The sequence below is a fragment of the Cyrtonyx montezumae genome, unplaced genomic scaffold (assembly GCF_038088225.1).
Source record: "Cyrtonyx montezumae isolate F1298 unplaced genomic scaffold, pur_monq_1.0 scaffold_16, whole genome shotgun sequence".
NCBI lineage: Eukaryota > Metazoa > Chordata > Aves > Galliformes > Odontophoridae > Cyrtonyx > Cyrtonyx montezumae.
Genome location: NW_027071892.1, coordinates 11,534,829 through 11,553,836, shown reverse-complemented (window position 1 = coordinate 11,553,836; position 19,008 = coordinate 11,534,829). Strand labels below are relative to the sequence as shown.

Here is a 19,008-nt window from a genome sequence, read left to right as displayed (position 1 = left end):
AACAGCACCCTCCTGCATCGTCCTCCTGAAAGGGCACGAGGACACACTCCCGACACCGAGCGCTCAACACCGCTCAACTCTGCCTGTCCTACCCGCAGCCAACACGCAGACACACGGGCTGCCATGGCGTTCCCACCACGAGGACGTGCTCATGTCCAACGCCTGCATGCCACTCGTGTGAGACCATCCTGCCTGAGCATCGCCACGGCGAGACCCCGCTGCATCCGAGATGCTTTCCCCAAGTACGACCCTGTGCAGCGACCCTGCCATTTTCCCGTCTTCCCCAAATTCCAGCCTTACTTTCCACTCTTGCTGTCACTCTTCCCTCTCTCCTTAATGGGCGACAGAGCGCTTGATCCAAGTTTCCTCTTCCTGGGCCTTCCAGGGCCTCTTCTCGCCAAGCTTCTACTTTTCTCGTCATGCTTTTCCCTTTAAAAAAACCACACGCTTCACTGTTAACCAAGGCAACAAAACAAAAACAAAACAAAACAAAAAAGGAATAAAAAAAGCAAAGAAAAAAAAAATCAAATTTTGCAACCAAAAAGCAAAGCAAACGGGAAAAAAATGATACAGCAAATAAATCCAAAAAGAGGAAAAAGGAAAAAAAAGAAAGCAAGCAAGAACGGGAGCCAACCCAGAACCTTCGCCTGTCACCGAACCGCTAAACTGAGCTGCTGAAGCCGAGGTTGTCTCTAACAATGGTCTCCCAGCTGCGTTCACCAGTGGTGGGGTGCTGTGTCACATAGCCTAGGAGTGTGCTGTGCAAAGCTCTGGCGAGCCGTACCGGGACGAGAGGAGACAGGGAGGGATGGAAGGCTGCTTTCTCTCCTGGACCGAGAGGCAGTGGTAGGTGCCCAGCTGGAAAGGAGAAGACCGAGCACGCAGCCTGCGACTTACTCGGAGTCCCTGCGCCGCTGCAGCTTCACCAGCTCCCGCTGCTTCTCCTTGTAGCGCCGCTGCAGCTCCGCCAGCCTCATCCTGTAGTCCAGCTCCATGGCGTCCATGTTCTCGATGGCAGATTTGATAGAGTACATCTGGGGTGGGGGGGGAGGCAAGAGGGGTGGAGACGGTCAGGGCACGTCCTGGCCCCCATCCTACACTGGGGTGCTGCGCCTTGCAATGCATCCTGCCACTGCAGCCTGCGAGCTGACACTGCAGCACAGCACTCCTGCCCCCACCAAGCGCGCCCAAGAGTGGTACTGGGAACAAAACCATTCAAGCAGAGATGCTTGCTGGCTGGGCATGGTTTCAGCTCTGAGGAAGAGCAACCCTGGGAAATAACCTGCCGAGTGAAATACATCCATGGAGTCTCTTCTCCCTGATTTTAAAACACAGATCAAAATATTCCTGGAACACTTACTTGCTGGGTACAAAGTAATCTGTCAGTCTCTCCCATGGGGAAGAGTCAGGAAAGAATAAGAAAGGAAAAACCCTGCTGCCGCTATCTTTACTTACTCTCCCCACCAAAGCAGTAACACATGAGTTCCTGCTGGCTTTGTATTACAAGCACCACTTCCAGGGCTGGGGAGGGTCCCGCTGAGATCAATGGTGTTGATTTACAAACAAGAGAGGAAGCTGAATTGCACCACGCAGACTCATGTGCAGTTACAAACACAGAGGGAAGCTCTGCCCAGAGCAGAAGGGTGGCACACAGTGGTTGGGAAGGGCAAGTGGTGGTGAGTGGATGTGCTGTGGCTTTTCAGGCTCAGCCACACTGAGAGCTACTTACAGGCTCGTCTTTCTTCTGCATCCAGCTGTACTTTTTGTTGGGATTCAGCTCTCGAGGCAGCCGGATGGTTTTCAGACTTTCCATAAAGGGGGTGGAAAGTACTTCCATGAGCATGTGGGTGCTGGCAGCCAGCAAACTCTCCAGCGTTGGCCGGACAGGGAAACTCTCTGGACCAGCTGGGAAGGATATTAAAAAAAGCTAGAGGTTGATTCTGTGATACTGTCTCTCTGGTGGACACAAGGAAAAGCTCACGTCCCTTCCCAGACCATGGCAGCTCAAGCAGCCTCAGGAATACCCCTGACCCCAATTGAGATCTCCCGCTGTACCCCACCATGCCGCAGCTGGCAGCTCCTACTACAAATCGTCTCAGGAAGTCACTGAAGGTGAGATCCTTTCAAGACCTGCCAAGCCCTTGGAAAGCATCATCTGGAGCTCCCGGGGCCTCCTGTGCCAAATCCCAAGACTGCAGGCTCGGTGCTTGCCAGAAGGGTGTTACCCTGGCAGCTCTCAGCAAGTGGGGCTCCGTTTCCACTATGCATACCATGAACTGTCTAGACATGGGGAGGGGCTCTGGAAGGGGGGAGCAGTCCAGAAGCCATGTGCAGCTCAGCCTGCTGCAACAAAAGCCCTTCCCCAAGCCCCTCCAAAGTGCCTGAAGTTTGGGGTATCGCTCCTTGCTGCCTGGCTGAGGTTGCAAGAGACCTCAGCTGGACCTCTGCTCCACTGTTCATGCAGAGAACAAGCAGACCTGACCCATCCCAAGGCCAGCCAGACCTCGTTCCCATCACTTACTCTGCATTTCTTGCTTCCGTTTCTCCAGCTCCATCTCTGCAATTTCACTCAGCAAAGTGATCCCTTGCAGGAAGGAGTGCTCCAAGGCCTGGTCAGGTAACACCTCCATCTGCACCTGAGATGGAGCCACACTGGCAGTAGTCAACAAAGAACAAGCCTGAGGCATCTCCGTGGCAGCCACCAAAGCGTTCATCCCCGCCAGCGGGTCGCCCGGTTTGATGTCCAGAGTTGGGATTTGGCAAGAGATCGCCTCGTCTGGGTAGGAGGGCATTTCTGGCCCTTGCTCCCCCTCTTCAGGGGGCAGACTGGGAAACTCTCTGCCCCGGGGCACGTCGGCACCCTGCAGATCCATGGCTACTGGGGCCTCCTCCTGCTGGGGCGTCAGGTCCATCTCAGGTGGCTCGTTCTCTGCGTGCACGAGTGAGCTGTCATAGTCCATGTGCACCGAGCAGGTCTCTGCTCCACCCTCGGTCTCTGCCTGAGCCTCATCTTCCACCTGGCAAGCCACCACCTGGTAAGGAGGTGGGCAGCTTTGGAGGTCTTCCTGGTCCTGCTCCATAGCACTCAAGGCTTCTCCTTGATGCAACAGCAGATTGCAGCCATCCACATTCTGCACTGGGACAGAAGCAGACGTGGTGATGTTCAGAGCCCCCATGTCCTGCTCGCAGATGCCCCCTTGGCTTTCCTCCATTTGCACTTCCGATTTCACCCTCTCTTCCAATGACTCCTCTTCAGCTGCTGTTGGGATGGGTTCTAGCATTTTGGACGGAGACAGGTGGATGGGTTTGACCTCGGGGGAAAGCTCCATGTGCTCAGAGCCCTCGGCAGGCAGCGGGACATCGGGAGCCAGGCCATCTGCATCAGCCGCCGCGGCGGGCTGGAGGAGGTAGGGATAGTGTCTGCCGAAGGAGGGAGGCAAGGACTGGAATGGATATCCCGGGGGGATCTCTGCAAGATATCAGAAGGGACAGGCTGTGTAATGGCAAGGTCTTCCATGTGACTTCCCCCACGGAGGCAGAGGGATGGGTTCCCTTTGCTTCCATCAACTCGTAGCTCTTCTTATCCTCACACAGTGGCTACTCAGGCATCCCTCCACTGGCCAAGCTGCCACGCTCTGTCTTAGGCTGCAGCACCCAAGATGTCCCTCCTGCCTATCTCCAGCAATTACGGTGGGATCTGCTTCCCGCATTCCTCCTCCCATGGAGATTTCAGCTCTGGAGGAACCAACCCAGGCTCAACCCAAAGGAAAAAAGAGAGCCCACAGGATCAGGTGCCCCTAGAACCCAGGCAAGGATCCCAGCCAACAGCAGCACCCTGCTCCCTGCCTCTCCCCTGGCTTTCACAGAGGCGCAACGTGGTTTTCTTTAGGGGAAGGGATGGAAGCAGGAAAGAGCTCAGGAAAAAAAGGGAGGCAGGCACAAACACAACGGGACTCTGTCAAAGCAGGGCTCTCTTACCTTGGAACAAGGCCTGAAATGGACCAGCAGCCTCTTTTTCCAACTCCAGGTCTTTCTTCTCCACGGACTCGGGTGCCTCTTCCTTTGGAGGGATGGCAGGGGCAGGGGGTGGAGAGGCGGGGGGCGGGCTGGAGGGGTGGGAGCTGGGGGTGGCGGGGTAGGAGTAGGCTGGCTGCGAAGGTGGCTCCTCCATCTTTTGGATCACCTCAGCTTTGAGCACAGACACGGGTGAGGCCCTGGGAGAGAGGGGAGGTGGACTCACAGCCTTGCTGTAGGACGTGGAGGCGCTGGGCGACAGCACGGGCGGCTTTCGGTGTACCAGGCCTGGGGCAGAGGAGGACAGGCCCGATTTGGCACTGTCCAGGCTCCGTTTCGTCACCTTCTCTTCCATATCCACACGCTGCTCGTTTGCCTTCAACCTCTCCTGTAATAAGAAGAGCAAAACTCAGCACATCTCTACCTGCTCCAGCACAGATCTACCACCAAACGAGACCCAATCCTTGTGTTATCCAACACCAACTGCAACACCATTTTAAATCTAATGAGATAGAGGGTGACACTGACCCAAAACTAAAGCTTCCCAGGCAGAAGAGTGACAGGATAGAGAAGGGTTAATGTGCTCAGAAGTAGGAAAGGTCTCCCAGACCCGAATGAACATCTAATAGGAAGCACTGGCAGAAACAGATGTAGATTCCCCTGGGACTCATCATGAGGCTTATAATAGCTTTTTTTATGAAGTCCCAGATCCAGGAGTCATGGGAAAGGTGTCAGCTTTCACTGCAACCCCCAAAAATAACAGTTTCTATTTCTAAGCTCCATCTTGGCAAGCACAAATATAAAGCAGAGGCCTAAAAACAGATGACCACTACAAAAATTAACTGGGTGCAAGACACACCCAAACGAAACCTCACGGTTGCCAAAACCTTCTGGTGAATGGGAGCTGGCTGCAGGACCCAGTGAGATCACTGCCAGTGCTACAGCTGCTCCTCCAAACCACCGCAGGAGGTCTGCAGGAGGTGAGCATAGATGAAAGCACTCAATAAACAGAGCCATCCCGAGGGAAGGAAACACAACCATGCCATGGAGCAGCTCCCCTGACACCACTCAGGCTCTCTATACCAAACCCTGCTAGATAACCCAACTTCAGGCTTTCACCTCTAAGCTAGATGCTCTCCAGGACGTACCACGAGCTGAGCGCTCCGCTGTAGCTCCATGGCGTGTGCTGCTTGCTGCTGCAGGATGTACAGCTCGTGCTGCCGCAGCAGCTGCTGGTGGGAGAGGAGCTGGAGTTGGTGAGCGTGCTGCAGGGAGCTCCGGGTCGGGGGGTACATGGCAGGCCACAGAGGGGGAGCCCGGTCCATCAGCTCTGCTGCACAACAAGCAGGGTTAGAGGATTTAGGGTTGCTCAGGGCAAGGTTCTCTACCCCAATATCACGGTGTGGGGATGGCAAACATCAAGCTATGCAAAAACACAACCAGAAATGCCAAGGGGAAAGTATGTTGTCCTTCTCCCTCACTTATGGGGCCACCTGACTTGCTGTGCTCTCTCTCAGCCTTGGCTTGCCCATCCCTGATTGATCCCAAGAGCAAATTCTCCTAACCGGGGAGCCAAATTCTATGGGGCTCACTACAGGGTGAGAAACCAGAGCTGAAGATGACACATTTTCCTTTCCAAAATGCAACGTAACAAGAGGCAAGCCCACGGCCACCTGGAGCTGTGGTTTCTGCTCCCCCTGGGTATGCACACTCCCACTAAGCCAACTCCAAAGCCACAGCCCCTCCTCAGGGACACGCTCGCATCCTTTCCTTACCAAAGTGCGGCAAGTGCTCGCTGGGGATAACGACAAGCTGCCCCGACTGCGGGTCTCTGGCAAACTGGTAGGCAGAAGGGAGGGCCCCTCCCATGGCAGGGGGGAAGCCTGGAGTCATGCCCTGATGCAGGGACGGGTGGCCAAGTCCTGGAAGAAGAAACACCACGATCACAACTGAGGGGATGCGCCGCAACAAGTCAGCTGCTGTCGGATGGCTCCACAACACCGCGTTCCCATTCCCGTGGGATCAGAGAGCAGCCTCCCTGGGCACTCAGCAGCGGCCTGCATTGCTGTGGGCACCCTGGGGTGCCTCTAGGGCACTCACCGTAGGGGTGGCCGGCCAGCCACATGGAGGGGCTGCCAGTTCGGGGGAGCCAGGGGTGTGCTGCCAAGTGCGAAGCCGGGTCTGTGGACCAGCGCCCGGAGCCCGCCAAGGCCGGACCGCCCGTCACCATCAGGTTGGAGTTCAAACCGTTCGTGGCACAGCCGGAGGGGTGGATCCGAGCGAAATCCACCAGCTCTTTGCTCTCTCTGGTCATGGGGGAGGCAAGGGAGAGAATGAGAGGGTCTGAGTGCTGCAGGAGGACGGGAACACAAGTGCGTGGGGCAGGCACAGCCCTCACCTGAGCAGCTTCTCCTGGTCCCGCTCCAGCCGCCCTGCCAGGAGGTGGCTGTCCCGGTGACGACTCCTCTCGTCCCCGCAGTCGTCTTCAGAGCGGCTGTGCCCTAAGAGACAAACCAGCACCGTGACAGAGGAGAAGCCTGGAAAAGCTGTCTGCCCGAGTTTAAGGCCTTGGAGGACAGAGCGGGGCCATCTGCATGGCCCTGTTCTTGCTACAGGGGTTCCTGGAAGCACCATCCACTTGGAAGGGAACAAGACCCATCTGAACTCCTGCACCAAAGCACACAGTTGTGCTCAGCTCATGGGGGAGACCTGAGCCGTGTCTCACCTGAGGAGGATCTCCTTACACTCTCACAAACTGGGAGCACTGGGTGCTTCCCAAGCCCTGTCCTCCTCCAACACGCAGCCACAACCCCGCAGACACTCACAAAAACATCAGGCTCGTTCTGCAATCCAGCCCCTCAGAGGGAATCTGCATTCTCCTGTCAAACTACGCTACAGGAAAGGGTCTGGTGAGGCGAGGGTACACATGGCAGACGAGGGCAGGAGTCCAAAACAGGGGCTGGCTGCTGGGCTGGAGAGACAGCTCCTCCAGATCACAACAGCTCCCACAAGCACAGCCTGGCAGGGGAGGAAGCAACCTGCACAGCAGCAATCACTGAGACTCTCAGCCTTGCAAGCCCTGCCACCCTTACTTATTAAAATCTCCAGCTATCTGACTTTAGAAATGTTTTTTTATCCAGCTTTGTCCCTAACTGCTATTTTACATGTGCATTTTTCCCACATTTCCCTGCTGACCCTATCCACATTTTAGTTGGGTGACCACTGAATCCCAGCCCTGGCATCTGGATAAGGTTTGGGCACAAGGACAGCCCCAAACAGCCAGTCCCCCCAGCTGTCAGGCAGCCTTTGGAAGCAGGGCCCTGCTGTGTATTTTCCCAAACCCAGACAGCCTGTGGTTTTTATGCTGTCAGGCCTCCAATTCCCTCAGCTTTTACTGTCAGAAGGAACGCAGCAACAAGACAACATTTCTCCCAGCTCCTCTCCCCAGGCTCCTTCCAGTGGCTTCAGGCAGAAAGCAAAGATGCTCTCAAACACTGGCACACACCTCTCCCTCCCAGAGGGCCTTCCAGGGTCAGCAGCTGCCCCTCATCTCGCTACCTGCGAGCTGCTGTTCCAGCCAGCTCCACCACCCCCTCCTCATCCCCTACACACACAGCCTTTCTCATTTGTGCCATTCCTCCCCAGCCTCGCTAATGGGACGCTCCTTTAGCTGTACAGACCCACGATTGTTTGGACGGTGAATGATCATTCTGTCCATATACACGAACATGACGCACGGACCGCATAGAAAAATTCAATCAGTTATGCAGAGAGGAAAGGCTCAGGTCCGTTTCCCTGACAACCAATGCCCGGCACTAAATACTTGCATTTTACTTGCCAAATACTACAGATTAGCCCACTAAAGCCTGCTTTCTCCTTCTTAAAAGGTCTAAACATTCAAGTACCGTCCACTCAGCGCAAGCAAGCTAATGTTATTAGACGAATATCTCCTGGCACACAAAGGGGGGGGGGGGGCAGCTTTTGGGGGGTGAGAGGAGGAGAAAAGCAGTCTTGTTTTCTGTCTGAAAGCCAATTGCATCGCTTAGCAACGGGCCCACAGGCCGGCCAGAATTCAGCCCTTGTTTGCAGCCTTTTAGTTCGGCTCAGTAAACTACAGTTGAGTTGGGAGGGTCTGGGCAATGCTAAGACAGAACAAGCAGAGCCCTGTGCTGCCCACCATGTCCTCAGGCAGCTCCCAAGGGCGAAGGGAGGTGACGGGAATGGGGAGATCTGGGGTTTCTGTTGCTCCCCGCATTCATGGGGGTCAAAGCAATGAAAAGGAGTCGTGCCAGAAGGTGGACAGAGAAGGGAAATGGGAGCCCAGCCACCTGTGTGAGCAGTGAGGAGAAAGCGAACCCACTGCCAGCACCCCAAGCCCAGCCAGCAGCCCCCAGCAAGGCTCCGGTGGGCTCTGGGCTTTGGTTCAGCATGACTGCAGCTGACGGCCATGGGACAGCAAAACTGAACAGAGCACAGTCCCACCAGTACCAGAGTGGGAACAGTGCAGCTGCAACAACACCCCAGGGTGAGGGCAGGACTGGAAGGAAGGGTCCTCACTTTGCCAACGTTTACGACAAAAACTTGGCTGGGAACACGTGGCAAAAGGAGCCGAGTACACCCAACCCGCCCTGTGCCACGCAGCCCACACCATGCAGCTGCTCCACGTGCTGCAGATCCACGCAGGACGTGTGGGGAACCCACCTTTGATGCTGCTGAGAGACAGAGAGCGATCCCGGTCCGCCAGGCTGGGTGCCAGCTTGCTGCTGCTGCTGCTGTTGTCCTTCTGCCGGGCCACGGCCACAGCGATGCCGACGGGCAGGTGCCTCACCTCCACCTCACCCTGCGAGCCGATGCTCTCACGGCCGAAGGATTTGGCACTCTCAGGTCTCTCCGGGTCCCTCTTGAGCTGCTTGGTCGGCTGCTGAGTCAGCAGTTGCTGCACTTTGGAGGTGCCCAGCTGCGAAGAGTCCAGCTTCATGTTGCCCAAGCCGCCAAAGGGGCTCTTCTTGCCGCAGCTCTGCCGGGACGCCGTCTCCTTGGCAAAGCTGCCACTGTATTTGATGAGGCTCTGCATGGCCGAGCCCTCGCTGTGGGAGGTGGGGTGCAGGACGTCGGCAGCGCCCCGCGAGCCCACCACCGAGGAACGCGGCAGGCCGCTGGGGTCCAGGTAGACCTTCTTGGCCTCCTCCTCCGCCCGGGTGACGTGGTTGTGCTGCGCGGCCAGCACGGCCATCTGCGTGGTGGCAAAGTTGCCCATCTCAAAGGGTTTCCACTTCTGCTCGGGCGGCTTCAGCTGGCTGTGGTCCAGGTGCTGCCGAGAGGAATCCAAAGTGCCGTAAACCTTTGCTGCCTCTTTGGAGCTGGATCGCTGGAAGCGCTCTCGTTCGCAGGGACGGTGTTCCGCCTCCGGACTCGATTTCAGCAAGTCCTTGGAGGCCAGGAACTCCCTGCTCTCCGGAGAGCCCAGCCCCGGCCGGTTGAGGAAAGGCTCCGACGCGACCTGTCTCTTCAGAGCCATGGAGTTGGCCCTGATCACCGAGCCCTTCTCCCTCAGGGCCTCCATCCTTTTGGCATCGCCGTGGCAAGAGAAGTCCTGGGAGAGGAGCGCGCGGGAGGCATCGGCGAGGCAGCGCTCCGGGGGGGACTGCAGCACACCGGCCTTGCCCAGCTCCTTCTCCTTGGCCTTGTTGTCGCGGGCCTGCGATGCGATCTGGATGGGCCCGCTCCTCTCGTCGTAGGCCTCGACCGAAGGCACGAAGGTGGGGGCGATGACTTTGTGCTCCCTTCCCAGCTCCTTGGCCGGCGGGAAGATGGTGTACACGCTGGAATGGACGGGCTGAGGGGGGAAGGTGGCGGCGGGCGTCATTTTGCCCGGCTGTGAGGGATGAGGGGAGGGACAGCTGCAGGAGACGTGCAGAGCACCCACGGAGGGCAGCAGGGTCTCGCCCCGCTTCAGCCGCTCAGCGTGGGCATGCGCGGAAGGCCTCACGTTCTCATCGTGCCGTGCGGGGTCCTTGGCGCAGCGGTCCTGCTCGGCGCCCAGCACCTTCAGCACGGGGTCCCCGCCGCCATTGCAGTTGCTGAGGGACGAGCTCTGCAGCGGGTTCTTGGATTTCGCCTCCCCGCCGCCCCCGCCCCGACTTGGCACGTGCTCAGTCAGAAAAGGCGACAGGCGCTCGCCCGCCTTCGCCGCCTTCTCCACCACGCTCACTTTCCGCTCGCCGTCAGGCTTTGTGTCCTGCGTCAGGTCTACCACGCTGCGGGGCCGCGGCTCCTCCTTCGGCCTGCCCTCCTTCTTGGCGAAAGGCAGGGAGAGCTCAGCCCGGCAGCCCCGCTCCTTCCCACCGGGGTCTTTCAGGCTCTCCTTCGAGCTCTTGTGCAGCTGCCCGAGGTCCTTCTCCCGCAGCAGAGCGCTCGCTGCGTGGCCGCCCGCGCTCCTCGCGAGGGGCGGCTGCGGGTGCAAGGCTGACTGGGCCGCGTGGCCCGACAGGTAGAAGCCATCTGCAGAGCAAAAGCAAACAGGATGACAGCGGCCTCCCACCCCTCCAGCCCTACACCGGTGTAACTGCAGAATCATTAAGGTTACCTCTGAGATCAAGAAGTCCAAGCCCAACCCACCCCAGGAACACGCAGGGATGCTCTCACCTTTCTGCGACTCGAAGAGGCTGTGCTGACCCAGCTGGGCCAGCAGCGGGCTGCCAGCACTGGGGGGCTCAAGGTGGCTCAGGGGAATGTAGGATGGGTAGAGCCCGTTAGGCAGATGGGAAAAGCCTGCAGGAAGGTGGAAAGAGAAGAGGGAAACGTTTCAGCCCAAACGGAGCACAGTCTGCTGTGGCTGCTGGTCCTCTGCATGCCAGCTGCAGGGACACACAGCAGCAGAGTGGCACGGGGAGCACTGCTCAGGTCCCCATGCACAGCAGCACCCCACAGCTGGGCTGCAAATCCACACAGCCCATCCCAGCACTGGGTACTAGCTTTCAGGAGAAGCACCAGCGCATCATCCCCAACAGCTGGCACAAAACAGCATCTCACCCCAGGGGACAGAGACACGGAGCTGAAAGCCATCAGAGCAGCCCTCAGCCCACAGGAGTGCCCCCAGGTCTGGTTTTTGTCTTGGACGCCGAGTGGGCCCCCAGCAGCGTCCTCATGGAAATCAGCAGCAGCAGCACTGTGTAAGTGAACGGTCATAATAAAAATGGGAATCCAGCAAGCTCCTGGCTGCAGGAAGCAATTCCTCTGCGACACCGCCACCAAACGGCGCCCAGCAACACAGCAAACCCAGCACCACGCTGCACCAGAGCGGGGGGAAGGGGAAGCAGCTCTCTGGTGGGTGAAACCATTCCACTCAGAAACTGCCTAAAAACCATCATGAGAATCTGAAGGAGCCAGTGCAAGTTTCCCTTCAGACCCAACTAGCAACAAGCCACCCCAAAATCCTACAGCCTCACTGAAAGCAAGCAGGTAATAATGACCATTCTCAAACTTCAAGCACTCAGATGGATCCAAACAAAACTGCACCAAAACCAGGAGAGGGAAGTTCAGCTGCCCAAGCCACGTGTGGAGCACCATCTGTGCGAGCCGGTCAGCACCGCATGTTGTTTAGATAGCCCTGCCTGCACCAGCAACACCGTCTGCCCTTGCTGAGTGCAAGGGGAGAAGCTGCTGGGCTGCATTCACCCATCCATTCCCTGCCAAAACCTTTCACGAAATGGACCTAATGCAGATACAACCCCCAGACAGAGCATGCCTTCCTCTGCACAGCCCTCTGGCTGCTCTAAGCCTCACACACACACACAAAAGCTGCTGCCTGGTGGCCCTGGGCATGGCCTGCAGCACCGGGCACGCGGGCAAGCCGCTTCCTCCTTGCATCTCCGTGCCAGAAAGCGATGCCAAGGGGAGAAACTTGACCGCAGTGAGCAACGCACAGCTCACCCCAACCATGGGCTCCTGCCAAGGGGAAGGGAGGGGAGAGAAAACCACAGCCATGTGCCCGGGGACAGGGCAGTCACTGAAGCGGGACAAGAAGGGATGTGCCCAGCGGGGTGGAAAGAGAGGCAGGCGTGGGGCGAGGAAGCCAAGGGGAGGTGGGAATAGCACCCTTGGGGTATCCGATGCCCCTACACACACCCATCTCCACAGTGTTAAAATATACCCACATTGCACAGGAACTGTCAATGGAGCCTTCGACCGCTATCACCGAGGGCTGCTGGTAGAGGAACTCGGCGGGCACAGATGTGTCAGCCCCACTGAAAACATCTCCGATTCCCCACATAGCGGAGGGGAAGAGGCAGAGCCCTGTGACTCACCACCACGCGGGTACGGGCGATGGGGAGCTGAGATAGCAGCGACCGCAGCCACCACACACCACAGCCCTGGGGGAGCACGGCCGGGACACAGCTCTGTGGGGAGCTCAGCCCCACGGGGAGCTCAGCCCCACGCTGCCCGGGCTCCAACCTAAGCACGGTCATGTCCGAATCTCCAGTCCCCACTGTCACCTGCAAGGGAAACGTGCAGCCCTGAGCAGGGGTGACCACGGGCGAGGGCCCTGTGAGAAGCCGCAGCCCCACCACTAGAAGGCTCTGGAAGAGGTGAAGTAACCCTCCCCCATGGGCCCGTTGGTCGTTACGGGTTTCTGCCATGATGAAATATTGCTAACCACCAGCACCTCGCCCCCTCCCCCAGCATCGTGCTGTGACACCAGGGGCTGCAGGTCACAAGGGCCCTGAGCCCAACGCGCTCCCCCAGGACCCTTCAATCTGAGCCTACCGTCGCCACATATCCCCGATCCTATAGTGCCATCAGCAGCACCGTGCTGAGGGGAACCCTTTTGGGAACCCTCGGCCCCACTTCCCAGCTCCCTGCTGCACCCCACAGCACAGCGGGGCTGTTTCTCACACAGACATTTACAGCTCGACAACAACTGAGAGCCGGGAGCGCTGACAGCGTCAATCTCTGCCACCTCCTCCCTGCACTGACACCCGAGGCACCAGAGCCGGGCTGACCCCGTGCCATGCATGGCACAGCAGCCATGCTGACACCAAAGCCCTGCATCAGATGCACCGAGACACCAAACGCATTCCCACGGCCCCAGACCCCAACCCCACGGTGCCAGCTGCTCCCAAAGCCTGTTTACAGCCTCCATTCTGCCCATCCCCAGAAGGACTTGGGGCTCACCCCATCAGTCTGACCCCCTCATCTTGCCCACCACCACCACCACGCTGCTTCCCTCCTGCTGCAAAATCGCCGCCTTAACTCAGAAACAAGCTTGCCACCAGCTTGGCACCTGCATCTACTGCTTCTTTTCACTTCGCCTTACTCCACGTAGGAACCCTGCTGTCCAGGCTGCTCTATTTTGAAGCAGCTCTTGCTCAATATTTACTACTGCTGGTGGCTGCGTCAGCGCTGCAGCACCAGGCGTATTCCCCTCCCCCCCCCCAGCAGCACCCACAGCTCCCAGCACACGTCCCACCCAGCCCGGAGGATGCAGAGGGCAGGAGACGTGAGCCAGGCTGCTGCCTCGCCTCTTTCTGGCTGTGAGTTTTATGAGAGCAGCTCTATGGGGGAAGCAGCAGCGAGCTCCTGCACAGCCCAACATGCTGCCGTGGATCTCTGCCTGCCGGGGCTGGCAGCCCTGGGGTGCTCAGCTGCATGCAGGCATTGCTGCGCAGCCTGGGACCGGTCCCACACACCCTGCATTAATCCCAAAGCGTGAAAACAGCCCGAGTGGTGTCAACACTCCTGTGTCACCTCTGCTGGTGACAGCAGTCCCCTGCCTGAAACCCCAGCTGCTCCACATTCCTCCTGTTTTCTGCTGCATTAAAACCACCACCCCGACGGGCACCTCCCCAAACCTCTCCTCACACCAAGTCTGCCTCCAGCAGCACCCTCCAGCTCCACGTTCTGCGAAGCACCGGATGGAAATTAAACCATTATCATCAAACTCTCACATTCCTCCTCAAAATCCCCCAGGATAGAAGCACCTGGCTGATAGAGCTGATCTGCCCAGGACAGCTCCCAACCACCCGGGTGCCACGAGCCCTGGGGACAAAGCTGTCCTGCATGGGGGGCCCACGTTGGAGCCCCCAAGGATGTGCACACATTATGTGCATCTCTGCAACTTCACCCAATTCCTTCCTACTGCTGCTGCCGTTCTCATTACTCAAAACCAGTGCAGAAGCAGCAAAACCATCGAGCTCCTGCACAATTAACCCAGCAATGCACACGCGTTCGTTATGGGACAGCTCGTTAGGCAGTGCCAGGAGAGCCACGGGCACCCGGCGGGGGCCATTACTGCAGCACAGCTCAGCACCAGCCCCACATCACCTGCCAGCAGCAATTCCAGCAGCCCCAGGGAGCTCGCAGAGCTGTGAGCCGTGCCCCGCAGGCAGCGCAGCCTATGTTCAGCCACAATGACTTAAGACCAGGTCAGCAGCAGGTTAAATGGGACCACACCGAGTCCTCCTCTCCTTCCCACTGAGAAACCCAACACCGCCCTGAGCCGGGCAGCACTGTCTGCACACTGCTCCCTACACCTCCCAGGCTCAGGGCTACGCAGAGCTGGGAACGCCGGTGCTGGTGTTCCCGCAGACGGACTGCCATCCCATAAGCTGCTTTTCCTAAGGAACCCAGGCCCTTCCCATGTTCAGCCTCTCTTCTTCTCCCGTTCTCCTGAGCATCACCCACACCGCCTTCCTGGTGCAGCACTGCAGTGTAATGTCCCCAGCCAACACCCGGAGATAAACGCGGGGGGAAATGCCACAGCACAGTAATTCAGTTCCCGATGAATGATGCAAACCCCCATTCAAATTTAAACCTTTGGACTCCTGACAAATTTCCAACCCGGTCCCGATGCCACAGGACCACCACGAGGGTTTCCACTTCGTGTGCATACAGTGTAAGGAGAGGCAGCACCTTTCTCTCCCCTCTCAACGCCATCCAGCCCGGCCAGGGCAGGCAGGGAGTCCCCAGCCCTGCACACACCGCAGGAGCCGGACCCCTCCGAAACCCTTCCTCCCGAGCACGCCAACTGCTTCATTTTATTGGATTTTTTTTTAATTAAAAGCAATTAAACCAAATGCAGTGAAGGCATACTCAAAACCACAGGGGGTGGTGCTGAAAGGATCGGCGCGGGGGCAGCGATGGATGGAGCGAACCACCATCCGTGCTCAGCAGTGGGGGAAGATGGATGGAGGCAGGAGCAGGGGGTGCACAACTGCTCGCCACGCCTGCAGCAAGATTAATTCCCAGCCACTGCCATTCCTCCAGCAGCTGCTGTGCCGGGAGCAGCACCAGGACCTTCCCACACCCCCATCCCGGGGCAGGGATTCCCCTGCACCAGGTCACTGGGGCTCTGCCAAGGAGCTCGGGGCTGAGGGCACGGCTTCAGGGCGCAGAAAGGCTGCTAGAAGAGCAGGGCTAACGAAGCCAAGTTAATGAAGCACATCTCGGCCAACACTGTGGGTCAGAGGCAGAGCCATGCACAGCTCGAGGAGTCAGAATCCCAAAATAAGTGTGGATGCTGCGGGACCCGGTCCGGGTGAGCCCTTGTGCCCTGTGCACTCCTGCAGCCCACACCGAGCGCTCCGGATGGGGCTGAGGGGCAGCACGCAGCTCCAGCAGGACAGAAATGCCACCCTATAACCCACCCCAGCAGACAGCAAAACAAAAAACCACCCCAACAGGTCCCAACCCCCTTCATTTCATTCCCAGTGCAAATCCAAAGAGACCATTCCAAAGCCAAGACACCAACCCAGCATCACCAAGCACCCAAACACCCACCTCAGGGCAACATACACCCGTGGGACCGCCCAAAAACACCGCACAGACCCACAGCCCCAGCACGGCTCTGCTGCTCTGCCACCCTTCTCAGGACAGCTGCAGTGGGGCCGCGCTGGCACAGCAATGCTCCCCTGAAAAAAGGGGGGGAGCAGCTGGACCACAGAGGCAGCAGTGCCCCAATAAACGTCTGCAGTTCGCTGTACATACCCCAACACAGCTCCGTGTGTCAGGAGCACAGAAACACACACACACAGCCCGGACACCCACCCGAGAAAGAATACCTCAGTCCACGGGGAAAGCAGATTTTTATTGTTATTACTACTGAGCCTGAACACAGTCAGCCCTCTGCAAGCCATCCAGCCTCCACCCCCCCACACACACAGCAGCTGCCAAGAACAGCACGGAGGTGGAGCTGGGAAGAGACAGAGCTGGACACCACCCCCAGCTCCACACACCACATCCCCTTCCATCTGCAGCCCCAATCCCACTGCCCATCCCCGGGAGAATACTCCCAGTACCAGGAAAACACCCCCAGCAATTCCCCCTCTGCTGAACCCCGGGCTGGGGGGCATTTACTTTGACTGTTTTTGCAGATATTTATTTTAGGAGAGCACTGGGACGGCTCCAACAGCCACAGGAGGTTCAGAGTTGGGCCAGAGCCGCTCTATTAAAGGCACCAGCTCCCACCCGCTGCCCTTCACCCCTTGTGCATGGCTCCCATCCCAGAAAACAACCAACACCGAACACCAACAGCAGCAGAGTAAGGACAAACACACAGTGACACCACAACACCGACCCACGGGTTCAGGACGCTGCACTGAAACACAAACCCCACTGCCGGGCCACAGGAGCGGGATGGGGCTTCAGTGCTTCCCCTCAATGGCAAAGGTATATGGCTGCAGGAGGAAAGCATGGGGCCCAGGCTGGGAACGAACGTGCTGCCATCCAGCACACAGCTGGCTGGGGGGGAAAGGGGCAAAAATGGGTGAGGGGTAGGGATAAAAGCCAGGGGGGGTGGAATAAGGGGAGGAAAGGGAGTGAAAAAAGAGGGGAGAAAGAAAATGGGGGGGAGGAAGAAGGGGGAATAAAAAGGCAGCAAGGCAAAACCGAGGGGCAAAGTCCCCATGTGCCCGAACGCAGCCGCTCAGAGTGGGGACCGTGGGAGACTGAGCCCTGAGAGCACAGAAAGTGCTGCGGGAGGAAAACGGAGAGGGAAAAGGATTCTTTCCTTTAAACAGCCCCGTGCGTGGCACGCCCGTGGAACAAAAACACAGCAACGTTGTAATGAAAACAATCATGAGAATCACACGGAGGGGGGGGACAGCCCCACCTCGCTCCCCACAAATCCACCCCCATTCCCCTCGGAGGGACAGCCCCACGGCCACGCAGGGATTTTCCACCCAGCTGAGATTTCCCGAAGCGATGCCGCAGCTCACAGCAGCTCTGCCCCACTCCCACCCCACTCCTCTCCTCTCCAGGTACAGGGGCGTGGATTTGGGGCTCCCCATGCACACAGAGCACACACTGCTGGGGGTTCGTAGCACTGACGTGCGGGGTTGGAGATGTGTTTGGGATCTGAAGGACGGGTATTCGGGGTTTAACGCACAGATATATGACGTTCCAGACAACGTGTATTTAGGGTTAAAAGTGTGGGTCTTTGGGCTTTGAAGTATAGATTTATGGGGCTCTAAACCACATGTTTTGGGGGACTGTGCAGCACACGGATCTGTGCTTGCACGCGTGTATCCTTGGGGTTGGGGAAGAGCGTGTATGTGGACTCTGAACACAGACCTTCAGGCCCCAAAACTCACATTTCTGGAGTTCTAAAGCACACACATTTGGGGTTTTAAAGCACATCAAACCCGGATATTTAGGGTGTAAAACATTAGGATTTGGGACTCCGGAATGCACAGAACTGAGATCTGAAGTGCAGCTATCTGGGTCTGGGAGCATGCATTTGTGGGGTTAAAAGCACAGACCTTCAGGGCTGAAGCGCGGGCTTAAACTGCGTCTGTTTGGGGTTTAATGCATGAATATTTGGAGCTCCAAAACATGGATACTTGGGATTCCAGAGCGCACATATACGGGCTCGAAAGCACGGATATATTTGGGGTTTAAAAGCTCATCTATTCACGGCTCCAAAACACGGGTAGCAGCAGCTCACGATCACGGGTGCTGGGGTCTTAGAGCACATCTGTTTAGGGTTTAAAGCTCAGAGATCCGGGGGCTAAAGCACAGGTTTTTGGGCTCTGTAACAAGGATCACATGGGATTCAAAGTGTGGGTACGCAGGGCTCTGGTCCACGAGCACCTGGGACTGCAGAGCACACACAACCGGGGTTAAAGCGCAGGGCTCTAAAACACACGGATTACAGAACGGGGCAGCGCCCGTATACGGGCCTGAAAGCACAGAGCTCTTCGGGGCTCTGGAGCACGCACACCCGGCGCTCAGCAGCAAACACACGCGGGGTTTCAAAGCGCAGACACCCGCGGGTTTAAAGCACGGGCATCCACGAGCCGGGTTTTAAAGCGCGGCTCATCGGGAGCCGAGCACGAACCCGGGGCGCACACACACACACACACACGCACGCAGCGTTCCCGTCGCTCTTACCCGGGTGTGCGTGGAGGCCGATGCCCGACGCCAGGAACTTGCCGGGCTGCAAGGCGGGCAGCCCCGCGGCCAGGGGAGCGGTGGGGGGCAGGCGGCCGGCGGCCAGGCGGTGCCCGTCCATGGGCAGCCCCGAGAGCAGCGGCGGGGGGGGGCCGTGCGCCGAGCGGGGGGGGGGGCCCGAAGTCTCGGCCATCCATCATCCGCTCGCCGGCTTCCAGGAGTCTCCCGGATCGCTGTCGGTGTCCGCGTTCTCCCCCTCCCTCCCCGCCCGCCCCCCCCCCCCCCCTCTCTTCCTTTTTCTTTTTTTGTCCTTCTTCTGCCGCTTCTCCTCCCCCGAAAAATCAGGACGGTTTTCAGGAACAAGGCGTCCGAGCGTGCCATGGCGCGCTGCAGGGTGCCGGCCCCCGGCTCGGTGCTCACAGAGCGGGCGGCGGTGAGAAGCGGGGAGCGGCCCCCAGAGCCGCCCGGGGGACAGAGCGGAGAGGAAGGGGGGGGAAAAAGCGAGGGAAAAAGCGAACGGGAATACGCGGCAGGAATCGCGGGGTGGGACGGAAAAGCGAAGGAGAAAAAAAGAATAAAATGAAAGGGAAACGGGCCGAAAAAATA

General features: G+C 58.1%; 1 protein-coding gene across 1 annotated transcript in view; it reads right to left on the bottom strand.

Annotated features, from left to right (window-relative positions):
- Nucleotides 1–19,008, bottom strand: part of TNRC18 (trinucleotide repeat containing 18) — a 43,945-nt gene extending 24,937 nt beyond the window's left edge. Inside the window, 13 exon segments of the mRNA XM_065732886.1 lie at nucleotides 301–429; nucleotides 898–1,034; nucleotides 1,730–1,905; nucleotides 2,522–3,469; nucleotides 3,979–4,402; nucleotides 5,163–5,347; nucleotides 5,790–5,936; nucleotides 6,115–6,320; nucleotides 6,413–6,515; nucleotides 8,716–10,515; nucleotides 10,660–10,785; nucleotides 18,403–18,577; nucleotides 18,579–19,008. Coding sequence (XP_065588958.1) covers nucleotides 301–429; nucleotides 898–1,034; nucleotides 1,730–1,905; nucleotides 2,522–3,469; nucleotides 3,979–4,402; nucleotides 5,163–5,347; nucleotides 5,790–5,936; nucleotides 6,115–6,320; nucleotides 6,413–6,515; nucleotides 8,716–10,515; nucleotides 10,660–10,785; nucleotides 18,403–18,577; nucleotides 18,579–18,602 — 4,580 coding nt within the window. The 5' untranslated portion in view covers nucleotides 18,603–19,008.